At 38.0% G+C, this 25331-nt stretch overlaps 1 protein-coding gene across 16 annotated transcripts in view; it reads right to left on the bottom strand.

Moving 5' to 3' along the window:
* Positions 1-25331, bottom strand: part of PHF3 (PHD finger protein 3) — a 92840-nt gene that overhangs the window by 53928 nt on the left and 13581 nt on the right. For 3 of the 16 annotated variants that reach the window (XM_081530070.1, XM_081530076.1, XM_081530071.1), the window contains exon 3: positions 20078-20129. The exons of 12 other annotated variants lie outside the window; for them this stretch is intronic. In XM_081530070.1, coding sequence (XP_081386196.1) covers positions 20078-20129 — 52 coding nt within the window. Of the gene's footprint in view, positions 1-2845; positions 2887-20077; positions 20130-25331 lie in introns of those variants that run through there. One more of the 16 variants, XM_081530077.1, reaches the window with a different exon arrangement.

A 25331-nucleotide genomic window follows, 5' to 3' on the forward strand; every position in this document is an offset into this window, starting at 1 on the left:
AAGTGTTGCACTCAATATGCCAGCAAATATGGAAGACTCAGCAGTGGCCGCAGGACTGGAAAAGGTCAGTTTTCATTCCGATCCCAAAGAAAGGCAATGCCAAACAATGCTCAAACTACTGCACAATTGCACTCATCTCACACGATAGCAAACTAATGCTCAAAATTCTCCAAGCCAAGCTTCAGCAGTATGTGAACCGTGAACTTCCAGATGTTCAAGCTGGTTTTAGAAAAGGCAGAGGAACCAGAGATCAAATTGCCAACATCTGCTGGATCATCGAAAAAAGCAAGAGAGTTCCAGAAAAACATCTACCTCTGCTTTATTGACTATGCCAAAGCCTTTGACTGTGTGATCACAACAAACTGTGGAAAATTCTGAAAGAGATGAGCATATCAGACCACATGACCTGCCTCTTGAGAAACCTGTGTGCAGGTCAGGAAGCAACAGTTAGAATTGGACATGGAACAACAGACTGGTTCCAAACAGGGAAAGGAGTACGTCAAGGCTGTATATTGTCACCCTGCTTGTATAACTTATATGCAGAGCACACCATGAGAAACATTGGGCTGGAGGAAGCACAAGCTGGAGTCAAGATTGCCGGGAGAAATATCAATAACCTCAGATATGCAGATGACACCACCCTTATGGCAGAAAGTGAAGAAGAACTAAAGAGCCTCTTGATGAAAGTGAAAGAGGAGAGTGAAAAAGCTGGCTTAAAGCTCAACATTCAGAAAACTAAGATCATGGCATCTGGTCCCATCACTTCATGGCAAATAGATGGGGAAACAGTGTAAATAGTGTCAGACTTTATTTTTTGGAGCTCCAAATTCACTGCAGATTGTGATTGCAGCCATGAAATTAAAAGACGCTTACTTCTTGGAAGGGAAGTTATGACCAACCTAGATAGCATATTAAAAAGCAAAGACATTACTTTGCCAACAAAGGTCTGTCTAGTCAAGGCTATGGTTTTTCCAGTGGTCATGTATGGATGTTAAGAGTTGGACTATAAAGAAAGCTGAGCACTGAAGAATTGACGCTTTTAAACTGTGGTGTTGGAGAAGACTCTTGAGAGTCCCTTGGACTGCAAGGAGATCCAACCAGTCCATCCTAAAGGAGATCAGTCCTGGGTGTTCATTGAAAGGACTGATATTGAAGCTGAAACTCCAATACTTTGGCCACCTGATGCAAAGAACTGACTCATTTGAAAAGACCCTGATGCTGGGAAAAATTGAGGGCAGGAGGAGAAGGGGACGACAGAGGATGAGATGCTTGGATGGCATCATCAACTCAATGGACATGGGTTTGGGTAGACTCCAGGAGTTGGTGATGGACAGGGAGGCCTGGCGTGCTGCGGTTCATGGGGTCACAAAGAGTCAGACACGACTGAGTGACTGAACTGAACTGAAAGAAAAAGAATCAATTTGCAGTAAATTTAGAACACATAAGAGAACTGTTATAACTTGGAAAACACAAGAAATGAATTTTAATAAATATAACTGTAGTAAACTTACTTATGCCTAGGTTAAGAGTCATAATGAGTAAACAATGAATTAATATTTTACATATTTAGCCTCAAGCAACTATACAGCGTAAAATATATCTCATTCCATTCTACAATATAGGTTTGCATCAGTAAATACTCTGTTATCTTCAATAGCCCCTCTGGGCTCCTGTGAGCAGTAATGGACTGAAGATCCTTTACCAAATTGATTTTAGTTAAAATTCTAATTCTAGAACCCTTTTTAAGGAAAACCAAGTAAATAGAAGTCCTTAGAGAAAAACTACTAAAGTTTATTTCTGCCACATGTTACATTTATAAGACACCTTTATTCATAAGCATGTACAATCTCACATTTATTTCACATATTTCTAGTAACCTGTTTCCTGGACTCTCAGATTAGATGGACAGAATACACCATATGTCTGAGAAAGATATACCATGAGGTCCAAAGATATTATATATAAAAAAAAAAAAATCATTAAAAAAAATTTTCCAGGTGTATTTGTCTCAGATCCAATTAATGTAGGAACCAAAGTCCCAGCTACTAACACAGTACCTAAGGATAACACTAATAATGAATGATGGTGTGCTCAGTCACTAACTTGTGTTTGACTCTTTTGTGACCCAATGAACTGTAGCCCGCCTGTCTCCTCTCTCCATAGGATTTCACAGGCAGGAATATTGGAGTGGGTTGCCATTTCCTTCTCCAGAGGATCTTCCCAACCCAGGGATCAAACTGCAGTCTCCTGCATTGGCAGGTGGAATCTTTACCACTGAGCCACCTGAGAAGCCCCCAATAATGAATAATATAATAATTTATTTCCTAGGATAATGCAATCAACAGTTAAATTATGTTCATTATATTGTCTTTTAAAAAGGAAGAGCTATCTAATTATTTTAGAAAATGACCCATCCAAAATAGTTAAAATAAAAACTGGCTTTAAAACTATCTGCTCCTTTGGAAATTTTTACATGCAATAACTATTTTCCTAAAATATCATATGAATAATTCCATATTAAAGACAACATTGCTTGCCCATTAGTCAAAGTCATTTGTTTGACAATTTTCCTGTGACTTGTGTGTATCAAACTTGATTAAAAACATTTCTATCAATATTAAGCCTTAAACCTAGAAAAAATAGGGGGAAAACTTGTCTTAACCAGAAAAATGGCAATAACAACAAAAAATGTACAAGACAGAACTAGAAAATCATCATTTGCTATAACTGATTCCACCAAATACCATCAATGGATGCACAAAACCATAAAGGCTATTTGAGGAACTAAATATTTCCATACTGCAAAGTTATACCCCTACAAATTACTTGCTAATAACTCAAATACTTAGGATGGAGAGCTTTGGCTGCCACCACCTTAACCCAGCAACAAAACTTAACATCAAAACTAAACAGTGTAAAACTTCTATTGTGATGTAATATTAACTACACAGTTTCATCCATGAGTCTTGCCAAATTACATTTAACCTGAATCTCATCAAGCTTATTTAAGACCTAACTTACAATTTACAGGCAACTGAAGAAATAGAGGAACAAGCCAACTGACATCACACACAATCCAAAACTTGGGATAAAAGTCATTATCGACACTTTTGGTCTTATCTCTTCAAAGTCAGTACCATTGGAGAAGTGTGTGGGAGGCCTCAGAAATGGAACTAAAGACTAGGACACTGACTGCATACCGGTTTGAACAAATCAAGTAAAAATGGTATTTTGGGGACAAATTGCAAATTTGAATATGGATACTTATGAGATTTTTGGAAACTATTTTTTCAGTATAGTTATAATATTGCTATGTAGAAATCCTTTTTCTGGAAATACATGGTGAAGTTAAACTAATTGGGTAGAAGAACTGGATAAATAAGTAAATTGATAAATGGATGCAGAAAATACAGCAAAACATTAAGATGTGAATCTTGGTGATAGGTAAATGTGTATATATTCTACTATTCTTTGCTTCAGTATGTCTTTAGTTTTCAAAATACAATATTTCAGGACAAAACAAGGCCAAGATGAAAGTATGTCCTTAATTAGATATCTAAACAGCATATAAGTGATTTATAGTCCATCTTTTTTCAAAACAGATTTAAAGTGGCTTTTAAAAAGATATACAATATAAGGTAATATTTTAAAGAAAAAATGGTAAGAAAAATTAAGCAAAAGAAAAATACATGTAAGACACCAAGGTGAGGTCAAGGATTATATTAATATACTGAATGAGCTACAAATATTGACATTTTACTAGGAGTTCCTCGATTCTTAATGAAGTTTAAAATTCATCAGGCTAACAAAACATGTGGTAAAACACTTTGGGGGAAAGATATGAAGAAATAATCATTATCTATTCAAACAGTACTGCCTCTAAATAAAATGCATTACCATTTCTTTCAACAGACACCTGCATAACAGCTTTCATTAGACTTAAGTATATATTTGCCAGTGGTGTCCTAAGAAGACCTAAAGGGGTGCATACAAAATCAATCTGTGTCCACAGAGAAAGTATTACTATGTATATTGTGAGCTAAAAACGAAAAAGAAATTAAACTTTACCAAAATTTAATCAAACTGACATGACTCCTTGCTAGCTTCATGAGAGAAAAGAATTTCATACAATGAAAAAAGTTGACACCTTTAATGGCATTTGTTTGCCTTCAACATTCTGTAATACTTAAGGATGTCATCAATGTAGCTCATTCACGTATATTTTTAAAAAACTTTTAAACAGACTGCTTGCAGTAATTTTAATGAAATGGGAAATGATACTAAAATTTTTACAGTGTCCAACTCTTCACAACCCCATGGCCTGTAGCCCACCAGGCTCCTCTATCTATGGAGTCCTCCAGGCAAAAATACTGGAGTGGGTTGCTATTCCCTTCTCCCGGGGATCTTCCTGACCTAGGGATTGAACCCAGGTCTCCTGCATTGCAGGTGGATTCTTTACCAGCTGAGCCACCAGGAGACCCATATGGAAACACTAAACACCCAAACAGCAAAAACAATCTTGAGAAAGAAAAATGGAGCTGTAGGAATCAACTTTCCTGACTTTACACTATACAACAAAGCTACAGTCATCAAGACAGTATGGTACTGGCACAAATACCATAGAAATACAGAAGAATGGAACAAGAAGAAAGCCCAGAGATAAACCCACACACCTATGTGCACCTTATCTTTGCACAAGGAGGCAAGAATATACAATGGAGAAAAGAAAACCTCTTCAATAAGAACTGTGGGAAAACTAGACAGCTATGTGTAAAAAAAAAAGAAGAGAACACTTCCTAACACCATAAACAAAAATAAACTCAAAATGGATTAAAGAATTAAACATAAGACCAGAAACTATACAGCTCTTAGAGGAAATCATAGGCAATACACTCTTTGACATGAACCACAGCAACACCCTCTGTGACCCACTTCCTAGAAAGACAGAAAAAAAAAAAAAAATTAACATAACCTACTAAACATAGACGTTTTTCACAGCAAAGGAAACAATACACAAGACAACCCTAAGAATGGGAGAAAATAATTGCAAAGGAAGCAAGTGACAAAGGATTCCTCTCCAAAAGATATAAGCAGCTCATATAGCTTAATATCAGTAAAACAAACAGCCCAATCAAAAAATGGGCAGAAGACTTAAACAGACATTTCTCCAAAGACATACAGATGGCCAATAAACACATGAAAAGATGCTCGATATCACTATTAGAGAAATGCAAGTCAACATCAGTCAGAACGGCAATCATCAAAAAAATCTAAAAACAATACATGCTGGAGAGGGTAAGGAAAAAAGGGAACCTTCTTGCACTGTTGCTGTGAAAGTAAACTGATACAGCCGTTATGGAAAACAGTATAGAAACTTCTTAAAAAACTAGAACTTAATCTACCATATGAACCAGCAATCCCAATACTGGGCATATACCCTAAGAAAACCACAAATCTAAGACACATGTACCCCAAAATTCACTGCGGCCCTATTTACAATAGCCAGGACATGGAAGCAATCTAGATATCCACTGATAGATTGAGTCGGTGGTAGTGAGGTGAATGAAACAGAGCCTGTTATACCCAGTGAACTAAGTCAGAAAGAGAAAAATAAATATCATATATTAACACATTCACATGGAATCTAGAAAAACGGTACTGATGAACTTATTTGCATGGAAGGAATGGAAATACAGATGTAAAGTCCGGACGCGTGGGGACAGCAGAGGAAGGAGAAGGTGAACTGAAAGGAGAAAGTAGCACTGACTTTTGTACACTATCATGTGTAAAATAGACAGCCAGAGGGAAGCCGTTATACAACACAAGGAGTCCAGCCTGATGCTGCGATGACCTAGAGGGTTAGGATGAAGGGAGAGGAGGCTCAAGGCGGAGGGATGTATGTACAATGAAGGCTGATTAGTGTTGCTGTATGTCAGCATTGTAAAGTAATTTTCCCCATTTAAAAAATACATTTAAAATAAATAAAACTGTGCTCATTTCTATGCTCAAAACCCTTCAAGCTAGGCTTCAGCAGTATGTGAGCCGAGAAATTTCAGATGTACAAGCTGTATTTCCAAAGAGGCAGAGGACCCAGAGATCAAATTGCCAACATCCGTTGGATCATGGAGAAATCAAGAAGTTCCAGAAAAAAAAAAAATCTACTTCTGCTCCAATGACTACTCTAAAGCCTTTGACTGTGGATCACAACTGTGGAAAATTCTTAAAAGAGATGTGGGTACCAGACCACCTGACCTGAGAAATGTGTATGCCAAGTCAAGAAACAACACTTAGAACTGGACAACACTTAGAACTGGACACGGAACAACAGATCGTTCAGAACTGGGGAAGGAGTACGACAAGGTTTCTGCTTATTTAATTTATATCCAGAGTACATCACGTGAAATGCCAGGCTGGATGAATCACAAGTTGGAACCAAGATTGCCAGAAGAAATATAAACAATCTCAGATATACAGATGACACCACTCTAATGGCAGAAAGTGAAGAGCAACTAAAGAGTCTCTTGATGAGCGTTCAAAGAGGGAGTGCAAAAGCGGGCTTAAAATTCAACATTCAAAAAACGAAGATCATGGCATCTGGTCCCATCACTTCACGGCAAATAGATGAGGAAAAGGCGGAAGCAATGACAGATTTTATCTTCTTGGGCTCCAAAATCACTCTAGGTAGTGACTGTAGGAATGAAATAAAAGATGCTTGCTCCTTGGAACGAAAGCTATGACAAACCTACATAGCATATTAAAAAGTAGAGACATACTTTGCCAACAAAAGTCTGTATAGTCAAAGCTATGGTTTCTTCAGTAGTCATATATGGATGTGAGTGTTTGTCCATGAAGATTCAGTGCTGAAGAACTGATGCTTTTGAATTGTGATGCTGGACAAGATTCTTGAGAGTCCCCTAGATGGCAAAGAGATCAAACCAGTCAATCCTAAAGAAAATCAACCCTGAATATTCATTGCAAGGACGGCTGCTGAAGCTGAAGCTCCAATACTTCCCCACTTGATGAGAAGAGCTGACTCACTGGAAAAGATCTTGACGCCGAGAAAGATTGACAGCAAAAGGGAAAGGCAGTGGCAGAGGATTTGATGGCTGGATGGCATCACTGGCTCAATGGACATGAATCTGATCAAACTCTGGGCGATAGTGGAGGACAGAGGTGTCTAGCATGCTGCAGTTCATGAGATCGCAACGAGTCTGACACAACTGAGCGACTGAGCAACAAAGTAGGACAAGTATATAAACATACATATAAGGATGAATGAGCACTTTAAAATGTTCTACTGATAAACATGTACAGTCAGACGGTTTGGATACCGTCCCTTAATGAAATGAAGCCGCTGGTACAGAAGTAGCAATTCTGACACCCACCCCCTCTTCAGGGTGCAACAATACAAGAATCATTCTCGGGCTAAAACTTTTTATATAAGCAGGTGATCATGATCTATGAACAAAGACTTAAACTTCACAAACTAAGTGTGTTAGTTGCTCATTTGTGTCTGATTCTTTGCAACCCCATGGACTGTAGCCCTGTCCATGGGATTCTCCAGGCAAGAACACTGGAGTGGGTTGCCATGTCCTTCCGCAGGGGATCTTCCTGACCCAAGGATCAAACCCAGGTCTCCCACATTGCAGGCAAATTCTTAACCATTTGAGCTACCTGGAAAGTCATTTTACAAACTAAGACCCAAGTTCTATTAGTTAGGAGTAAAAAACATATACTCACCCTAGAAAAATCTTTGAAGAGTGTAGCAGGCTCAGTTCTGAAAACAGTCCAAGTATTTAAACCCAGGTTGATCTGTGAGCTGGCACAGACCTATCATGAAAAACAAGTCCTGATCTCAGCGACTGCACAAAGTGAACTAAAGAAACTGTGCCTGAGCCCGCTGGCTAGCAGCTGCTCAATGTCCATTCAGCCTTCCTGCCTCAGTCATGAATTCCTGTTATCTCACATGGTCATCCAAATTAAGACTACACTTTTCAATTTACCTTACTATCAGATCCAGCCACTGTCTAAGTAACCACCACTAGAATGAAAGGACAAATGGTACATGCAATTCTCAGGAGGTGATCATAAAGTAAGGGGGCATGCCTTCACCTTCCCTTTTACTGTCCGGGCACCAACCTGACAGCTGGAAGAGCCTTCACAAACTATGAGGTGACTCTAGGGCCAGGGATCACACCTGACAGTGCAAGGAAGAGGGAACTTAAGTCCCTGACACTGTGGAGCCGCATCAGCTCTCAGTTACTTTCTTCTGAGTTATTTCATGACAAAATAAATTATTTTTTTCAAGATGCACTTATCTTACACAGGTAGAAGTGTTTAACTCTATGTCAGTAAGCCTGACTGAGGGAGGATCAGCATGTCATGCAAAAGATTTACTGGGGAGTGCTCTTGGGACAGATGTCTGCAGAAGGGAAGGGAGGAAGCAGGGCTGGAGCGAAAGAAAAGCTGGGACGTGGTACAGCGGGAACAAAGGCCTCGGCCAACCCTGTGGGGGGCTCAGAAGCTGAGGGAGATCTTCCTGAACTCAGTCATCTTGAGCTGAGGCATCACTTCTTGAGGTGACTCATCGTGACTTGTGATGATGGCACCAGGCTTTTGTACCCCATAGCACCCAGTCACTAGATGCAGACTGCCCTGGGGAGAGGGGGTGACTCAGGGTGAGGCAACTCCATCACAAAGGCAATACTGAACTGGGTTCTCTGCTGGCAGCATTCCTTTATTACCACTGTTACTTAGAAGCTTTCTGTCACTCGCAGCTGAACCTAAACCTAGGCCAAAAGGCCAAAACTCTTTCATCAAGATGACCCAGTGAGTTACAATCCGTGAGAATCAAATCCATGACAGCAACAGACCAGGAAAAGAACAGAAAGCCTTGAACAGATAAGGCATTTCTAGGGTCAGCCAGGAGACTGAGGATGCCTAGATCTATGATATGGGAAAATCCAGGTAACCAGATTTTCCTAATTTTTTAATAGCAGGGATTTGCCACTGCCACGGAATTATGAAATTCAACTCCTCTGCTGGCAGGTACACTCATCTCCAGGACAGGGAGGGCAGGACAGGGGTAGGGCCCTAAAACAAGCTAATCTCTCTCTTTGACCAATAAAAGTCACTCAAACAGTCCCGTCAGGATCTCATAAGAAGAACTGCAGGTGCAGCTCTTTAATCAGAATTCTTTTTCACTATCAAAAGATGGCAAAGTAAAGAGTTTATAGAGATTTCATAATTCAATTTTCTCCCTGATGGGGAAAAAAATTAGAATAAAATTATCAGAGTAATTAGATAAAGGAACAGAAAAATCAAAATCAAGATGAAGAAAGCAAGGATCTTTAGTTTTCTTTATATCCAAATTATTTTCAAACTACAAAGCAGAATAATTCACCATTTAAAGATTAACAAGCTGTTTATAAGCCATTCATGTTGATTAATAAGTAAGCTAAGTAACAACTTTCGCTCATCTAGTGTGGAATACTGTTCCACAATTATAAGTATATTCTATTATTTGGTACCACAGTAAACAATTATCAGATTAAGAACCCTAGTCTATCTAATTGCAAAATCATAGACTATTAGCCTTTCTTCCCAAAGAATACTATCCATTACCTACATACAGTGCCATAAAACTTTTTTATTACACTAAGTTAATATGTACCAACACGATTAATTGCAAAATCACCTACATAAGAAAAAATTTAATAATGCAAACAGTTGTGGAACTGTTAAGGAGTTAACGATCTTGTTTAAATTAGCTACATACTTATGGCAACTAGAAGCATGGCACTGACAAATCTGTTAACAGAGCAGCAACTGAGATGCAGACAGAGGACACAGTTACGGACAAGGGTGGGGAACAAGAGGGAGAGGGTGAGATGAGTGGAGAGCAGCACGGACATGTATACACTAACATATATACACAGACAGCAGATGGGAGTCTGCTGTAGGACTCAGGGAGCTCACACTGGGGCTCTGCAACAACCTAGAGAGGTGGGAACGGGTAGGAGGTGGGGGGGAGACTCAAGAGGGAGGGGACATATGTGCAGCTACGGTTAATTCATGTTGATGTATGACAGAACAATACTGTAAAACAATACTGTAAACCAATAATCAATCAATTAAAAATAAATATTAAAAAAAGGAAAAAAATAGCTATATACTAATGTGATATGCTTACATGCTTTAATTCTGAGCTATGATCACAGGTAAGATATAAAAACTAATTTTCATTATAGATAGAATAAACAATTAATTCTGGAGGGGAAAAAAATTCTGCAAATAAAGAATGAGGCTGAAAGGAATTCAGCTGAGAAGGAAGAGGTAGAAAAGTAAGAGAATTCAGAAAATAAAGATGGTCAACAAGAAGCATAACACATTATTTTCAAAATACTGTAGGATAAAGGGATTTAAAAACACTTCTCTTTCATGTCTCTGCACAAAACTAGGACTCACAGGTCAGGCTCACTGCATTAGTTTTCTAAAACAACAGAGTTACAGGCTTAAAAAACTCATGAAAAGCCAATCTGAAAATATGACCATTCTAAACCTTGCTAAAGAGAAACTTCAAATTTATATATCTTCAAAACTGACTCATGTCTGTTATGTTCTTCTTGTATTTTCAATACAATTTAAGATATGTTTAAAATCTGACAAGTATTCTCTTCAAAATATTGCACCAGCCATATTTTATGAATTCTACATCTTTAAATAACAACAAAAAATTTCCAGACTGTGACAAAAGTGATAAAATTATCAAAATGTTTTTGCTCTGGCAAGAGAAAAAAATATCTTGCCTTTCTGACTTAAAATATAAGTGGTAGTTTTCTCTTTTTGTACACCACCACCAGGAGGTAGTAGTTCAATAATCACAGACAGAAATCAAATTTTAGACTACATTTCCAAACCAGTGGTCTTATAATGAGATTTCTCAGATGTGCCTTTTCTCCTGTTAAAGAAAGTGTAAAACTATTTAAATTACCACACTGCAATCAAATAATTATCAGACATCATTTTAAGTTAAAATATCTAAATAGAAATTAATGTTCACTCACTTTAACTATCCCAGCCTGCCATCCACTCAAAGGGGTATCATTCACGCTGTATTCTCTTACTGGTACTCACTGGAGTTGTACAAGCCAACCAGTAAACTGCTCTCATCCTAATCTTGAACTCTAGTTACAGGAAAACAGCTTTACCATGCAAAAGGAGTAAAACTGTGTTTAGAAGAATGTCATCATTTTAGATTCCTTGATTTAAGTAGACTTCTAAACAATCATACCATGACAATTTACCTTTTTGCTATGTAAATATAAACTGAGTAATCAATTATCATTCAAGATGATCTAGAGACATAAACAAAAGTTTATGATAAAAGATTCAAAATTAAGGAAAAGCAGTATTTTAGGGAAGAAGAAATCACAAAGGAGGGTACCAACTACAGTAGCTCCAGTCCGGAAATGTTTTCAGAACATTCTCAACTAAGGCAAACAAAACAAGTATGAAAAAGTCCAAGTGGCAGAAGTAGAAATACAGGGCTAAAGCGATTCAAACAGAATCCAGGCAATGCTCATGGGGACAATGGCCACAAAGGATTCTGCAATGCTGCCTGACTGGAAGAAAACTGCAAGTATAATAACTGGAACTAAAGGGGTTAGAAGTCCATGAATTTTATTCAACAAGTTGCCAGTTTAACCATGGGCTATAAAATGATCTTCACTTCCGTCTGAAATTAGGCTTCTCCTATTTACATGTTAGAGAATCCAAAATCATTGTCTGAGAAAAATCTTGACTCTGTCCTCCCCTCCCCATGGAGGGCAGAGCAGCCTCCTACTATTCACACAGATGTCACTATCAGTGACTTTAAAATTTCATATCCCATCATAGCCCAGTTTATTTATAAATAGTTTATCTATGCACTTAGCTGGCAAAAAAGGGGGGGAAGGTGAGAGATAATTGCATTCCCAACAGTTCTCAGACAGAGAAGATGAGTTATCAGTGTACTCAGAAATCCGATGTTGAAAATGATATCCAAGATGAGCTGTTTGAAAAATAACGTTAATATCTAACCTAGGACTGGGTCAGACCATTCTATTAGTCCCTGTAATTCTACTGGGATACACACTGAGGGATACCACAAGAAAAGGTCCTATGTTCATTGAAAATATGTTAAGGATTTTCTATTATTATATCACATCACAATAGAACTGTGAATGAAATGTCTAATTTTAATATCAGAAATAGCTTCCCTTTCCCTGGGCACTGGATTTGTTTTTACCTACACTGTTCTCCTCTTCAACAACTTTGAAAAATCTGAAAGCAAAAGCTGTGCCCCACCTGCAGACAGTACTTTATTTACTACTTTAATCTCTGGTCCCACGTCGGAGCCTTACTTCTCTCCCTTCTTTGTATTCTTTCTCTTTTTATTTTCCAGATAAAAAATTTACTGAATATCTACTACCACCTCCTTTGGTCTTTTAACAGACCTTAAAAAAGAAAAAAGAAAACGTCTTTAACTTTTCTAGAGTCTTAATCTTAACAGCACTCATGTTCTTGAAGGCAGGAAGAAACTCTATTCCAGTTCGAGTACTATGACTTATTATAAATTCAGGAATTACTTAACTAGCTCAAAATCTCAGTTTATTCAACTATAAAATGGGATTAATTCTACTTATCTACAGCAAAGAGATAATAATGGCAAAGTACTTTTGTACAGTACCTGGCACATTAACATCCACATGGTGTTAACTATTTTATCAACTTCCTTTATATTTAATCCCTGAGAGAAAAGACCTCCAGACCATATAAGCTGACTCTGCCTGGAAACTCCCAAAGACATCACATTCCCAAAATTCTTGAGATTAAAACCAGCTTCAGGACAATACCTTTAAACTAACTGTAACAGTTCAAAGAATATCACAGTCTGAATCAACTTGATTACGCCACAGTACTTAGATATTTAGTGAAGTGCCAGCCTAAATGTTACTGTGAAGGTATTTTCACATGAGATTTAAAACAACCGAGTTTGACTGAAGCAGATTATTCTACATAATATGGATTTAGTTCAATTCAGTCACTTAGTTCTGTCCGACTCTGAGACCCCATGAACCGCAGCACACCAGGCTTCCCTGTCCATCACTAACTCGCGGAGTCCACCAAAACCCATGTCCATTGAGTCAGTGATGCCATCCAACCATGTCATCCTCTGTTGTCCCCTTCTCCTCCTGCCTTCAATCTTTCCTAGCGTCACGGATTTTCCAATGATCAGTTCTTTGCATCAGGCGGCTAAAGTACTGGAGTTTCAGCTTAGGCATCAGACCTTCCAGTGAATATTCAGGACTGATTTCCTTGACTGGTTGGATCTCCTTGCAGTCCAAGGGACTCTCAAGAGTCTTCTCCAACCACAGTTCAAAAGCATCAATTCTTCGGTGCTTGGCTTTTTTTAAGTCCAACTCTCACATCCAAACATGGCTACTGGAAAAACCATAGATTTGACTAGATGGATCTTTGTTGGCAAAGTCATCTCTCTGCTTTTTAATATGCTGTCTAGCTTGATTGTAGCTTCTCTTCCAAGGAGCAAGAGTCTTTTAATTTCATGGCTGCAGTCACCATCTGCAGTGATTATGGAGCCCAAAAAAATAGTCTCGCAACGTTTCCACATCCGTTTGCCATGAAGTGATGGGAGCAGATGCCATGATCTTAGTTTGCTGAATGTTGAGTTTTAAGCCAACTTTTTCACTCTCCTCTTTCATCAAGAGGCTCTTTTTCTTCTTCACTTTCTGACATAAGTGTGGTGTCACCTGCATACTGGAGAAGGCAATGGCAACCTACTCCAGTACTCTTGCCTGGAAAATCCCATGGACGGAGGAGCCTGGTAGGCTGCAGTCCATGGGGTCCCGAAGAGTGGGACACGACTGAGCGACTTCACTTTCACTTTTCCCTTTCATGCACTGGAGAAGGAAATGGCAACCCACTCCAGTGTTCTTGCCTGGAGAATCCCAGGGATGAGGGAGCCTGGCGGGCTGCCATCTATGGGGTCGCACAGAGTCGGACACGACTGAAGCCACTTAGCAGCAGCAGCGGCATCTGCATATATGAGGTTATTGATATTTCTCCTGGCAATCTTGATTCCAGCTTATGCTTCATCCAGTACAGCATTTCTTAAGATGTACTCTGCATATAAGTTAAATAAGCAGGGAAATAAGCAGGGTGACAATATACAGCCTTGATGTACTCCTTTCCTGATTTGGAACCAGTCTGTTGCTCCATGTCCAGTTCTAACTGTTGCTTCTTGATCTGCATACAGATTTCTTGAGAGGCAAGTCAGGTGTTCTGGTATTCGCATCTCTTTTAAATTTTCCACACTTGATTGTGATCCACACTTTCAAAGGCTTTGTCATAGTCAATAAAGCAAAAGTAGATGCTTTTCTGGAACTCTCTTGCTTTCTCAACGATCCAACGGATGTTGGCAATTTGATCTCTGGTTCCTCTGCCTTTTCAAATCCAGCACGAACATCTGGAAGTGCACGGTTCACGTACTGTTGAAGCCTGGCTTGGAGAATTTTGCTAGCATGTGAAATGAGTGCAAGTGTGCAGTAGTTAGAGCATTCTTTGGCATTGCCTTTCTTTGGGATTGGAACGAAAACAGACCTTTTCCAGTCCTGTGGCCACTGCTGAGTTCTCCAAATTTGCTGGCATATTAAGTACAGCACTTTCACAACATCATCGTTTAGGATCTGAAATAGCTCAACTGGAATTCCATCACCTCCACTAACTTTGTTTGTAGTGATACTTCCTAAGGCCCACTTGACTTCTCATTTCAGGATGTCTGGCTCTAGGTGAGTGATCCCACCATCGTGATTGGGTCTTGAAGATCTTTTCTGTACAGTTCTTTTGGTTATTCTTGCCACCTCTTCTTAATATCGTCTGCTTCTGTTAGGTCCGTACCTTTGTCCTTTATTGTGCCCATCTTTGCATGAAAAGTGCCCTTGTATATCTAGGTATATCAAATTTTTTTGAAGAGATCTCTAGTTTTTCTCATTCTATTGTTTTCCTCTATTTCTTTGCATTGATCACTGAGGAAAGCTTTCTTATCTCCTCTTGCTATTCTTTGGAACTCTGCATTCAAATGGATGAATCTTTCCTTTTCTCCTTTGCCTTTTGCTTCTCTTCTTTTCATAGGTGTTTTTAAGGCCTCCTCAGACAACCATTTTGCCATTTTGCATTTCTTTTTCTTGGGGATGGTCTTGATCCCTCTCTCCTGTACAATATCACAAACCTTCATCCATAGTTCTTCAGGCTCTCTGTCTATCAGATCTAATCTCTTGAATCTATTTGTCACTTCCACTATATAGTCGTAAGGGATTTGATTTAGGTCATACCTGAATGGTCTAGTGGTTTTCCCTACTTTCTTCAATTCAAGTCTGAATTTGGCAATAAGGAGTTCATGATCTGAGCCACAATCAGCTCCCGGTCTTTTTTTTGCTGACTGTATAGAGCTTCTCCATCTTTGGCTGCAAAGAATATAATCAATCTGATTTTGGTGTTGACCATCTGGTGATGTCCATGTGTAGAGTCTTCTCTTGTGGTGTTGGAAGAGGGTGTTTGCTATGACCAGTGTGTTCTCTTGGTAGAACTCTGTAAGCCTTTGCCCTGCTTCACTCTGTACTCCAAGGCCAAATTTGCCTGTTACGCCATGTATCTTCTGACTTCCTATTTTTTCATTCCAGTCCCATATAATGAAAAGGACATCGTTTTGGGGTGTTAGTTCTAGAAGAGGGTGGGGGCCTCATCAAATCAATTGAAGGCCTTAAGAGAAAAAAAGGTAGAGGTTCCCCAAGTAGGAGGGAATTTTGTCTCCAAACTGCCTTCAGACTCAAGCTGCAACATCAGTCTACCCTGCAGGTAGGGGGCTCGCTAGCCTCTACATTATATCAAACATTTCTTAAGATAAACATGTCTCAGTACAGTCAACCAAGGAATCTCATGTGCTCTCCATACACACACACCCCATTTTCTCTGGAAACTCTGACTAGAGGAAGCAGAGATTTGCAAACTGAGAAGTTTGTTAATAGGTTTATTACTAACAAAATTAGCAATATAATTTACAGGTTAAAAAATTTTGAACAGAAGGGAACAAATGCTAACTGACCACAGAAGAAACAAATCACAGGGTAAAACTGAACACTGACAAAGCTAGAGAGCAATGCACAGGATTCCAACATCCATTAAGTAAGGATTACTGGGTATTATAAATTTTATATCCATTATGGAACGATAGAGAGTATTGACGGTAAGTTAGGCCAGAAACGAGGAATTAACTTAAGGACTAAATACTGAGAGGTCAACTTCACACCTTCCCTGTAAAGCTGATAGCCAAGCGCTGAACTCCAATCAAGGAAATCTCTTCTTAACCCTAAACTGAAAGTGAATGAACAAGCTGCAGGAAACAAGACCACCAAACCTCCTAATGGTAAGGAGCTTCTCTCCCTGACATTCAAAGACTCCTCAAAATAACCACAGGATTATCCAGTTAAAGCCCACTTATCCCACAGCAAAATTCAACATTAATTTTCTATTTCCTCCCATTTTATACAACAAACAACCAAAAATAATCACTTAAGGGAAGTATGCAACACTGTGGGAAACATCAAAATAAACAAAGAGAAAAAATGAATTCAGACTATAAAGAAACTCTTACTACATACCTATCCCTAGAGAAGGAAAGGGCAACCCACTCCAGTATTCTCACCTGGAGAATCCCATGGACAGAGGAGTCTACGGTCCATACGGTCGCAAAGAGTCAGACACGACTGAGGTGACTTAGTACACACACAAGCACTATACACCTATGACAACAGAGCACTTTTTAAAAATGGTACAAATAAAAAAAATAAATAAATAAAAATGGTACAAATAAAGAGAACAGTTCTCAAAAACAGTAAATGTCAAAATTAAATATTCAAAGAGATGGAAAATATGGCAGTGAATCCCTAAAAAGACGCAAAGCAAAACGATGGAAAAGATGCAAGAAAGAGGTAAGAAAAATGGGCAATTAATCCAAAATGGCCAACACCTACTAGGAGTTTGCAGGAAAAAACACTAGAAAACTTCCCAAAACTAAAGGGATCACTCTTCAAATGAAAAGGCCCAGCAAGTGCCAGCAAAAATAAATCAAAGACTAAACACCAAAAGATAAGAACATCCTAAAGCATACCTGAAAGCTGGTACAGACTGTGGCTCAGATCATGAACTCCTTATTGCCAAATTCAGACTTGAATTGAAGAAAGTAGGGAAAACCACTAGACCATTCAGGTATGACCTAAATCAAATCCCTTACGACTACATAGTGGAAGTGACAAATAAATTCAAAGGATTAGATCTGATAGACAGAGAGCCTGAAGAACTATGGATGAAGGTTTGTGATATTGTACAGGAGAGAGGGATCAAGACCATCCCCAAGAAAAAGAAATGCAAAAAGGCAAAATGGTTGTCTGAGGAGGCCTTAAAAACACCTATGAAAAGAAGACAAGCAAAAGGCAAAGGAGAAAAAAAGGAAAAATTCACCCATTTGAATGCAGAGTTCCAAAGAATAGCAAGAGGAGATAAGAAAGCTTTCCTCAGTGATCAATGCAAAGAAATAGAGGAAAACAATAGAATGGGAAAAACTAGAGATCTCTTCAAGAAAATTAGATATACCTAGATATACAAGGGCACTTTTCATGCAAAGATGGGCACAATAAAGGACAAAGGTACGGACCTAACAGAAGCAGAAGATATTAAGAAGAGGTGGCAAGAATACACAAAAGAACTGTACAGAAAAGATCTTCAAGACCCAGACAATCACGATGGTGACATCATGAAATGAGAAGTCAAGTGGGCCTTAGGAAGTATCACTACAAACAAAGCTAGTGGAGGTGATGGAATTCCAGTTGAGCTATTTCAGATCCTAAACAATGATGTTGTGAAAGTGCTGCACTTAATATGCCAGCAAATTTGGAGAACTCAGCAGTGGCCACAGGACTGGAAAAGGTCTGTTTTCGTTCCAATCCCAAAGAAAGGCAATGCCAAAGAATGCTCTAACTACTGCACACTTGCACTCATTTCACATGCTAGCAAAATTCTCCAAGCCAGGCTTCAACAGTACGTGAACCGTGCACTTCCAGATGTTCGTGCTGGATTTGAAAAGGCAGAGGAACCAGAGATCAAACTGCCAACATCCGGTGGATCGTTGAGAAAGCAAGAGAGTTCCAGAAAAGCATCTACTTTTGCTTTATTGACTATGACAAAGCCTTTGAAAGTGTGGATTACAATCAACTGTGGAAAATTCTTAAAAGAGATGCAAATACCAGAACACCTGACCTGCCTCCCAAGAAATCTGTATGCAGGTCAGGAAGCAATAGTTAGAACTGGACATGGAACAACAGACTGGTTCCAAATCAGGAAAGGAATACACAAAGGCTGTATATTGTCACCCTGCTTATTTAACTTATATGCCGAGTACATCATGCGAAATGCCAGACTGCATGAAGCATAAGCTGGAATCAAGATTGCCAGGAGAAATATCAATAACCTCAGACATGCAGATGACACCAAACTTATGGCAGAAAGCAAAGAACAACTAAAGAGCCTCTTGATGAAAGTGAAAGAGAAGAGCGAAAAAGTTGGCTTAAAACTCAACATTCAGAAAACTAAGATCACGGCATCTGGTCCCATCACTTCACGGCAAATAGATGGGGAAACAATGGAAACAGTGACAGACTTTATTTTGGGGGGCTCCCAAATCACTGCAGATGGTGACTGCAGCCATGAAATTAAAAGACGCTTGCTCCTTGGAAGAATAGCTACAACCAACCTAGACAGCATTTTAAAAAGCAGAGAGATGTCTTTGACAACAAAGGTCCATCTAGTCAAATCTATGGTTTTTCCAGTAGCCATGTTTGGATGTCAGAGTTGGACTTAAAAAAAGCCAAGCACTGAAGAAATGATGCTTTTGAACTGTGGTTGGAGAAGACTCTTGAGAGTCCCTTGGACTGCAAGGAGATCCAACCAGTCAAGGAAATCAGTCCTGAATATTCACTGGAAGGCCTGATGCCTAAGCTGAAACTCCAATACTTTGGCCACCTGATGCAAAGAACTGATCACTGGAAAAGACCCTGATGGTGGGAAAGACTAAAAGTAGGAGAAGGGGGCGACAGAGAATGACATGGTTGGATGGCATCACAAACTCAATGGACATGATTTTGAGTAAACTCCGGGAGTTGGTGATGGACAGGGAAGCTGGCATGCTGCAGTTCATGGGATCGTAAAGAGTGGACACACCTGAGCGACTAAAGTGAAAGCAGGGTAGGGTACAGAAAAGGCCATCTAACAAAGCAACAATCTCATACAAACCCAAGCAGCCAACCCATCAGGAATACCAGTTACAAAATTTTAAGGAAAGTGATATTCAGTTTTTTTCTATAAAGGTAAATTATTAGTCAAGTGTAGTATTGTTAGAAAGGTATTAAGGATGTCATTAAGTAAAGAGGGCATAGCTAAAAAAGTTGACATCCAGGAAAACAACAGCTTCCCTCAAGGAGAGCAGTGACACTTGGGGATGACAGATGTACAAGCCCGGAGCACGGCAAGGCAGACAGAACAGGACAGTGACAGAGGGTGCTGCGAGGCAGGTAGTTTCAGGCAACTCAGAAGGATGAGGCAGACAGAATAGGACAGTGACAGAGGGTGCTGCAAGGCAGGTAGTTTCAGGCAACTCAGAAGGATGACCAGGGCCGTGGGTAAAGAAGTCTGTTACAACAGTTCAGAAATGCAAGCTAAAAAATAATAATACTGGAACTTCCCTAATGGTCCAGTGTTAAAGAATTCACCCAGTGTGGGAAGATTCCACACGTCTGGGGACAACTAAGCCAACACACCACAACTGCTGAGCCCCATCCTAAATTCTGCAAGCTGCAAATTCCAAGCCTGAGAGCCGTGACTGAAGCCCCCACCCAGCAGCCTGCGCTCCGTGCCAAGAGAAGCGATCCCAAAGAGCAGCTCGCACAGGGCCACGGCTCCCACTCACCGCAAGCAGAGAAAGCCTGTGTGCAGCGCTGCAGACCCAGGACAGCAGGAAACTAAAAATAATAACAGCACAGAGCAAATTTTAAGTTAACAGGGGAAAGGAAGAAACTGAAAGATATTAGGAATACAGTGACGAATACATGATTAATTGTATTCCACATTTTAAACTTAAAAGACAGAAAATTAAATGCTCAGTCAATGTAAAGTAAAATTAAAATATGTTCTGCTTTATACTACATCAAACTAAGAAAAGCAAAAGTCAACTGAATCAAATAGCGGTATAACAGAAAGACCACAAAATATACCAACTAAAAGTGTAAACTGGAAAACTCTTGGGCCAAAAATTTCCTCTCTTCATTTTCTGAGTTTAGAAACTGGCATTTTAATGTTTGTGTTAAAGGGCTTATTTGTTTTATCTCTGAGTTCAATTCTGCTATTTTGGTAGTAAGGATGACTTGTGGCAATGATTAATGAAAAATGCATGTTTGTGAAGAATTGACAATCTATTTAAAATGTCTAAATTGAATACAGTGAGGGCATAAGAAATAAAATCTAAAAAAGTGAATTAAGAGCAATGAAAGTTGCTTACATAAAAGTAGTGATCACTATGCTTTTCAAGTTGTATTTCAAATAATTTAAAGAAGCAATGAAATACATTAAACCTACAAATAAGATTTAGTATTAAAGTAAACAATTTATTTTTAATAAAGAAATAACAGACACTTTCTGTTGGGACAGACAATGACAGAGGATTCTGGAAGGACACTGACCATAAAAGGTCACCTAACAGAAACTCTATGGGACAAAATCCACAACGAAAGACCTGGGCCAAGGGGGTCACACCCAGCAAAGGCATAAATCCCATAACCCCAGGGAACCTATTATTCTATCTTGAGGGAATCCCAAGTTCTCCCTTTTAGCCAATCGAACCCTGCCCCCCTCTCTTTCCCATTATTTGTAAACTAGTCATATCTCTTGTCCAAATGACAAACTTTCAAAAATCTATGGCTGCTGTTTTGTCCTACTACTTCCACTTGTCAGTATTTTCTCTCCTCCACTGATTGTACAAGGTGTTTGCCTCTCTTTTGTTTGTTCTCCTGATAGCGTTAGTGATAAAGAACCACCTACTGTCAACGCAGGTAGACATAAAGAGACGTGGGTTCCATCCTTGAGTCGGGAAGATCCCCTGGAGGAGGGCACGGGCAACCCACTCCAGTCTTCTTGCCTGAAGAACCCCATGGACAGAGGAGCCTGGCAGGCTACAGCCCATCAGCATGCATACACACCTGACTTTCACTGAAACCCCTCTAACTCAAAACATGTAATATTAATCATCAACCTCATAGAAAAAAATCTCTATTCTTAAAGGCTATGAATGGTCTCACAAGGTTGATCAGTTACTCTTTATTAACATTCAACTAAAGGGTATACACTTTGTCTTAACCAACATATTTTCATCTCATTTGCATAGCTACTTTACACGTACTAAATGTGTATTTTATTGTTCAAGTGTAACTCTCAAAAATAAGATCAATGGCAAAGAGATGTTCATTAAGGCACAGAAGTTTAAAAAAAAAAATCAAGGAACACTATTATTCAGAGTAATAAAATTAGTGGAAAAAAGATCCTAGTGCAAACATGTAATGAATGCATATGTGAAGTTGGATCTGCAAATATAATAAACCGGCACCATCTGCTGCCCCCACATACAAAGTACAAATAAGGAACAATAATTACTATCTGACAACTGAATCTTATTGAACCAGGGGTCCATCGTGTTTAGTTCAATGTACTGACTGGAAATGTTGTCCAAAGAGTAGCATGAAGCCATAAAAAGCTGTAAATATCTTTTAAACAAATCTCAGTGATGCAAAAGAACAATCATCTTTTCAGAACAAGTACCATAATTTTTTTAATACTACACAGATGAATTCTGCTTTTAATGATGAAGGAGCCCCAAACTACAGAACTATGTTTAAAAGTTAAAGATGTGGGTGTTATAAAAACAAAGGACCAAATCACACTACTGCCGAGAAGCTTATAAAGCTAGTCTTAACATGTATTAACAACACTTTGCTCAGAAAAAAAGCAGCACAAGCTAAAATTCTTATTAAACAACTCTACTTGATGTCATAAATTACCAGTGGCATTCTTGATAGGAAACAACTATTATATATGAATGGTAGCAGAAACTTACAACTGAAAAAACTATACAATATGAATTTCTTTACAACTGAAAAAACACCTAACCACATGATATGAATCAACTCTTGGCAAATACGTAAGCGACTGGATTCAATGACTTTTTGATGCTTTTAATCTCCAAAAACCATGCTACATTAGGGATTTTTTCTTTTTTTTAAATTCAGTGAATGATGGTTTTGTAAGCAATGATATAGCTTGGAAACGATAGCCTGGTTTCACTAAAGGATGCAGTAGCTACAAGTACTACCTAAATGAAAGGCTGCTCTGAATATCCATATTATCTACAGCGCATCCCTCCTCCTGGTCTCAAGGAAATAAATCCAAATTACAGCCACTGAACACTTCTCTTCTACCACATAAAGAAATGGTTTCATAAGTACAAGATTTGTTTCACACTTATGAATCATCACTGTTTGTAAAGTAAGAGACAAAACTAACATTTCTTTATTACACTGTGTCAGTTTTTTGAACAGCACTTCAATGATTTTTAATACACTCCTAATGTAGTATATTTAACCAATATAGTCAGTATCCTGAACCTATTACTTGGGAAAATATTATTTTTATTTTACAGATAACAGGAATTTTTAAGAATACAAATAATTGGCTTGATCATCAAGATCAAACACTTACCAAATTTAAAGGGGTTCCTCAATTATTAGAATATTTTTTAAATTTATTACCAGGCAAATCTAAAAACCATACGCAAAGACTACATTTACATAAATACTTTTAGAGTCAAAAGCATCCAAAAGAGGATCAGAAATCTACTGGTTATGTCTCAAGATTGAACAGTGAGCATCCTAACTGAGCATCTGACAACACTAAAGGAGATCCTCCATGTGTCTTTCTGTAGGATTTCTGGAGACGATGAAATACAATGAAAAATTTATATAAGAAATGTAATGGAAGACATTCAACAATTGCTCTTTAACAACTACAGCAACCAACCTATGTCAGCATAGGAGAACAAAACAGCAGTTATTGTTTGCTACCTTTTGCACTGTTAAAACCAAGGATACAAAATAACCATAATCTATAACTTTCGATGGCCTGAGAAATACTACCGAGCCATTATCCTGCAAAGCTTTACTCAGAACAATTAGTAAAAACCTAGAGAGCCAGTACAAACATCTGGGTAAGAACCTTATCCTTTTTAGTTTATATCAAAAAGCTGAAGCAGTCTGTGAACAGCTTTAAGTTACAATCGGGTTTCACTAAATAGTTTACACACAAAAAAAAATTTTTTAATGTTTTCCACTTTGTTATCATTATAAAATATGTTGGCCTTTTACTGAACCAAATATCCCAAAGGACCAAAGAAATTTTGAAATAATCCAAGATAAATCCACTGCTTTGTGGCACAATGAAATCTAAGCAATCCTACAAGGAGCTTTATAATCTTAAAATTTCCCACACATATTTCCTTACATATCTTCAAAGCGTATGGATACATACCACATATATCAACACAGTTTTGCTTTAAAACCAAGATAAATAATTGTAGCAAACAAATTTAAAACAGGAAAATTTAGAAAATATTTCTATTTGTAGGTTCTTAATAAAAAAGTTAAAAGTTTACAATGAAATTGTAAACTATTAACCAGAACTCAAAAAATTTAAGTATTTCAATATAGAGTTCTAAGTCTTCTATTAGCAAAAGAAATATTCAACCAAAGAGACTTTTCATATGAAGGGAAAAAAAAAAAAAACTTTTCACATCAACAGAAATTTAAAAAAAAAAAAAAGACTGTAAGTAAGAACACCAGTATTACTCAGGGACTAAAAGATAAATTTGCCAGTTCCAGGCCTAATATAACATCCTTAAGGGTAACTGTACTTCTAGTAATAAGCATGTACGTATCCAATAATCATTCTTCCTGAATTCAGACTAGGCTGTGAAACTTTGTGCATATAACCAAACAGTGTCAAAAGTGCTTGACAATAATTAGATATATTGTACTGACACAGAAACAATGCATACATAAAACAAAATTTTAAAAACTTTAAAACATTTAAGAATACAATGACAACAAAAAACAATGTAAACCTATGCAATAACACAACACAATGTATATAATTCAGAGATACACCATTATTAGCAAGCAATTCAAAAGACTTCAGTATTAAGGAGTTGTTAAAATGAAAAGATTCTTAGAAGCCAAAGTGTTGAGTCAGAGTAATCTGACAAATTTACGAATGAATAGCAGGCCACCTAATCCAAACTTTAAGTATTGTTATATCAAAACATTAGGTAGGAAATTTTTAAAAGGTAATGAAAATAACTGAAAAACTGTAGTGCATAAGTCTTGAGTCATTGAAAAACAACACTACCACATAAACCTGAACTACTCTAGGGAACAGAAGAAAAAAAGCCTAACTTCTCCATGTGAAGCTGCTTTTCCTTTGTCTAATTTTAGCTTACAAAATAGCTAACTGCTCCAAAGTTTGTTGCAATATTTTCTCTGCTTTATTAAAAAAAAAACAAACTACATATTTTTCCACATATTCATATGATCTCTGAAGTAATCTCTTATTAAGAATTTGATTAGCAGTACGCAAAGTTATCCTCTGAAAGTTACTTTCAGTTACTTCAACTATAGATCCTAAAGAAGTGTCATCTGTCCAATGGAAATACAATGCAAGCCACTTGAGTAATTTTAAATTTTCAAGGAACCACTTTAAAAAAATAAAAAAATAAAAACAGGTGGAATTAATTTTAATAAATACTTCATTTAATCAAAAATACCCAAAATATCACCTCAACATGTAACCTACATTTTTAAAACTTGATGAAACATTTTACAATCTTTTTTATTCATATTGAAAGTTTAAAATAAAATGTGCAATTTACAGCACATCTCAACTAAGAGAGACTCATTTCAGGTGGTTAACAGTTAAGTGGATAGTGGTTGCTATGCTGGACAGCACAGGTCTAGAGCTCTTTCTCTGGTTTTTGAGATATTACACAAGTACAAAATACTAAAAGACTTGAAATGGAAACACACAATAAGAGCCAGGATGGGCACTGGGAAAGGTTGATTCAGCCA

The sequence above is a fragment of the Giraffa tippelskirchi genome, chromosome 9, assembly GCF_054371585.1.
Source record: "Giraffa tippelskirchi isolate mGirTip1 chromosome 9, T2T-mGirTip1v1.2.pri, whole genome shotgun sequence".
NCBI classification, from domain to species: Eukaryota; Metazoa; Chordata; class Mammalia; order Artiodactyla; family Giraffidae; genus Giraffa; species Giraffa tippelskirchi.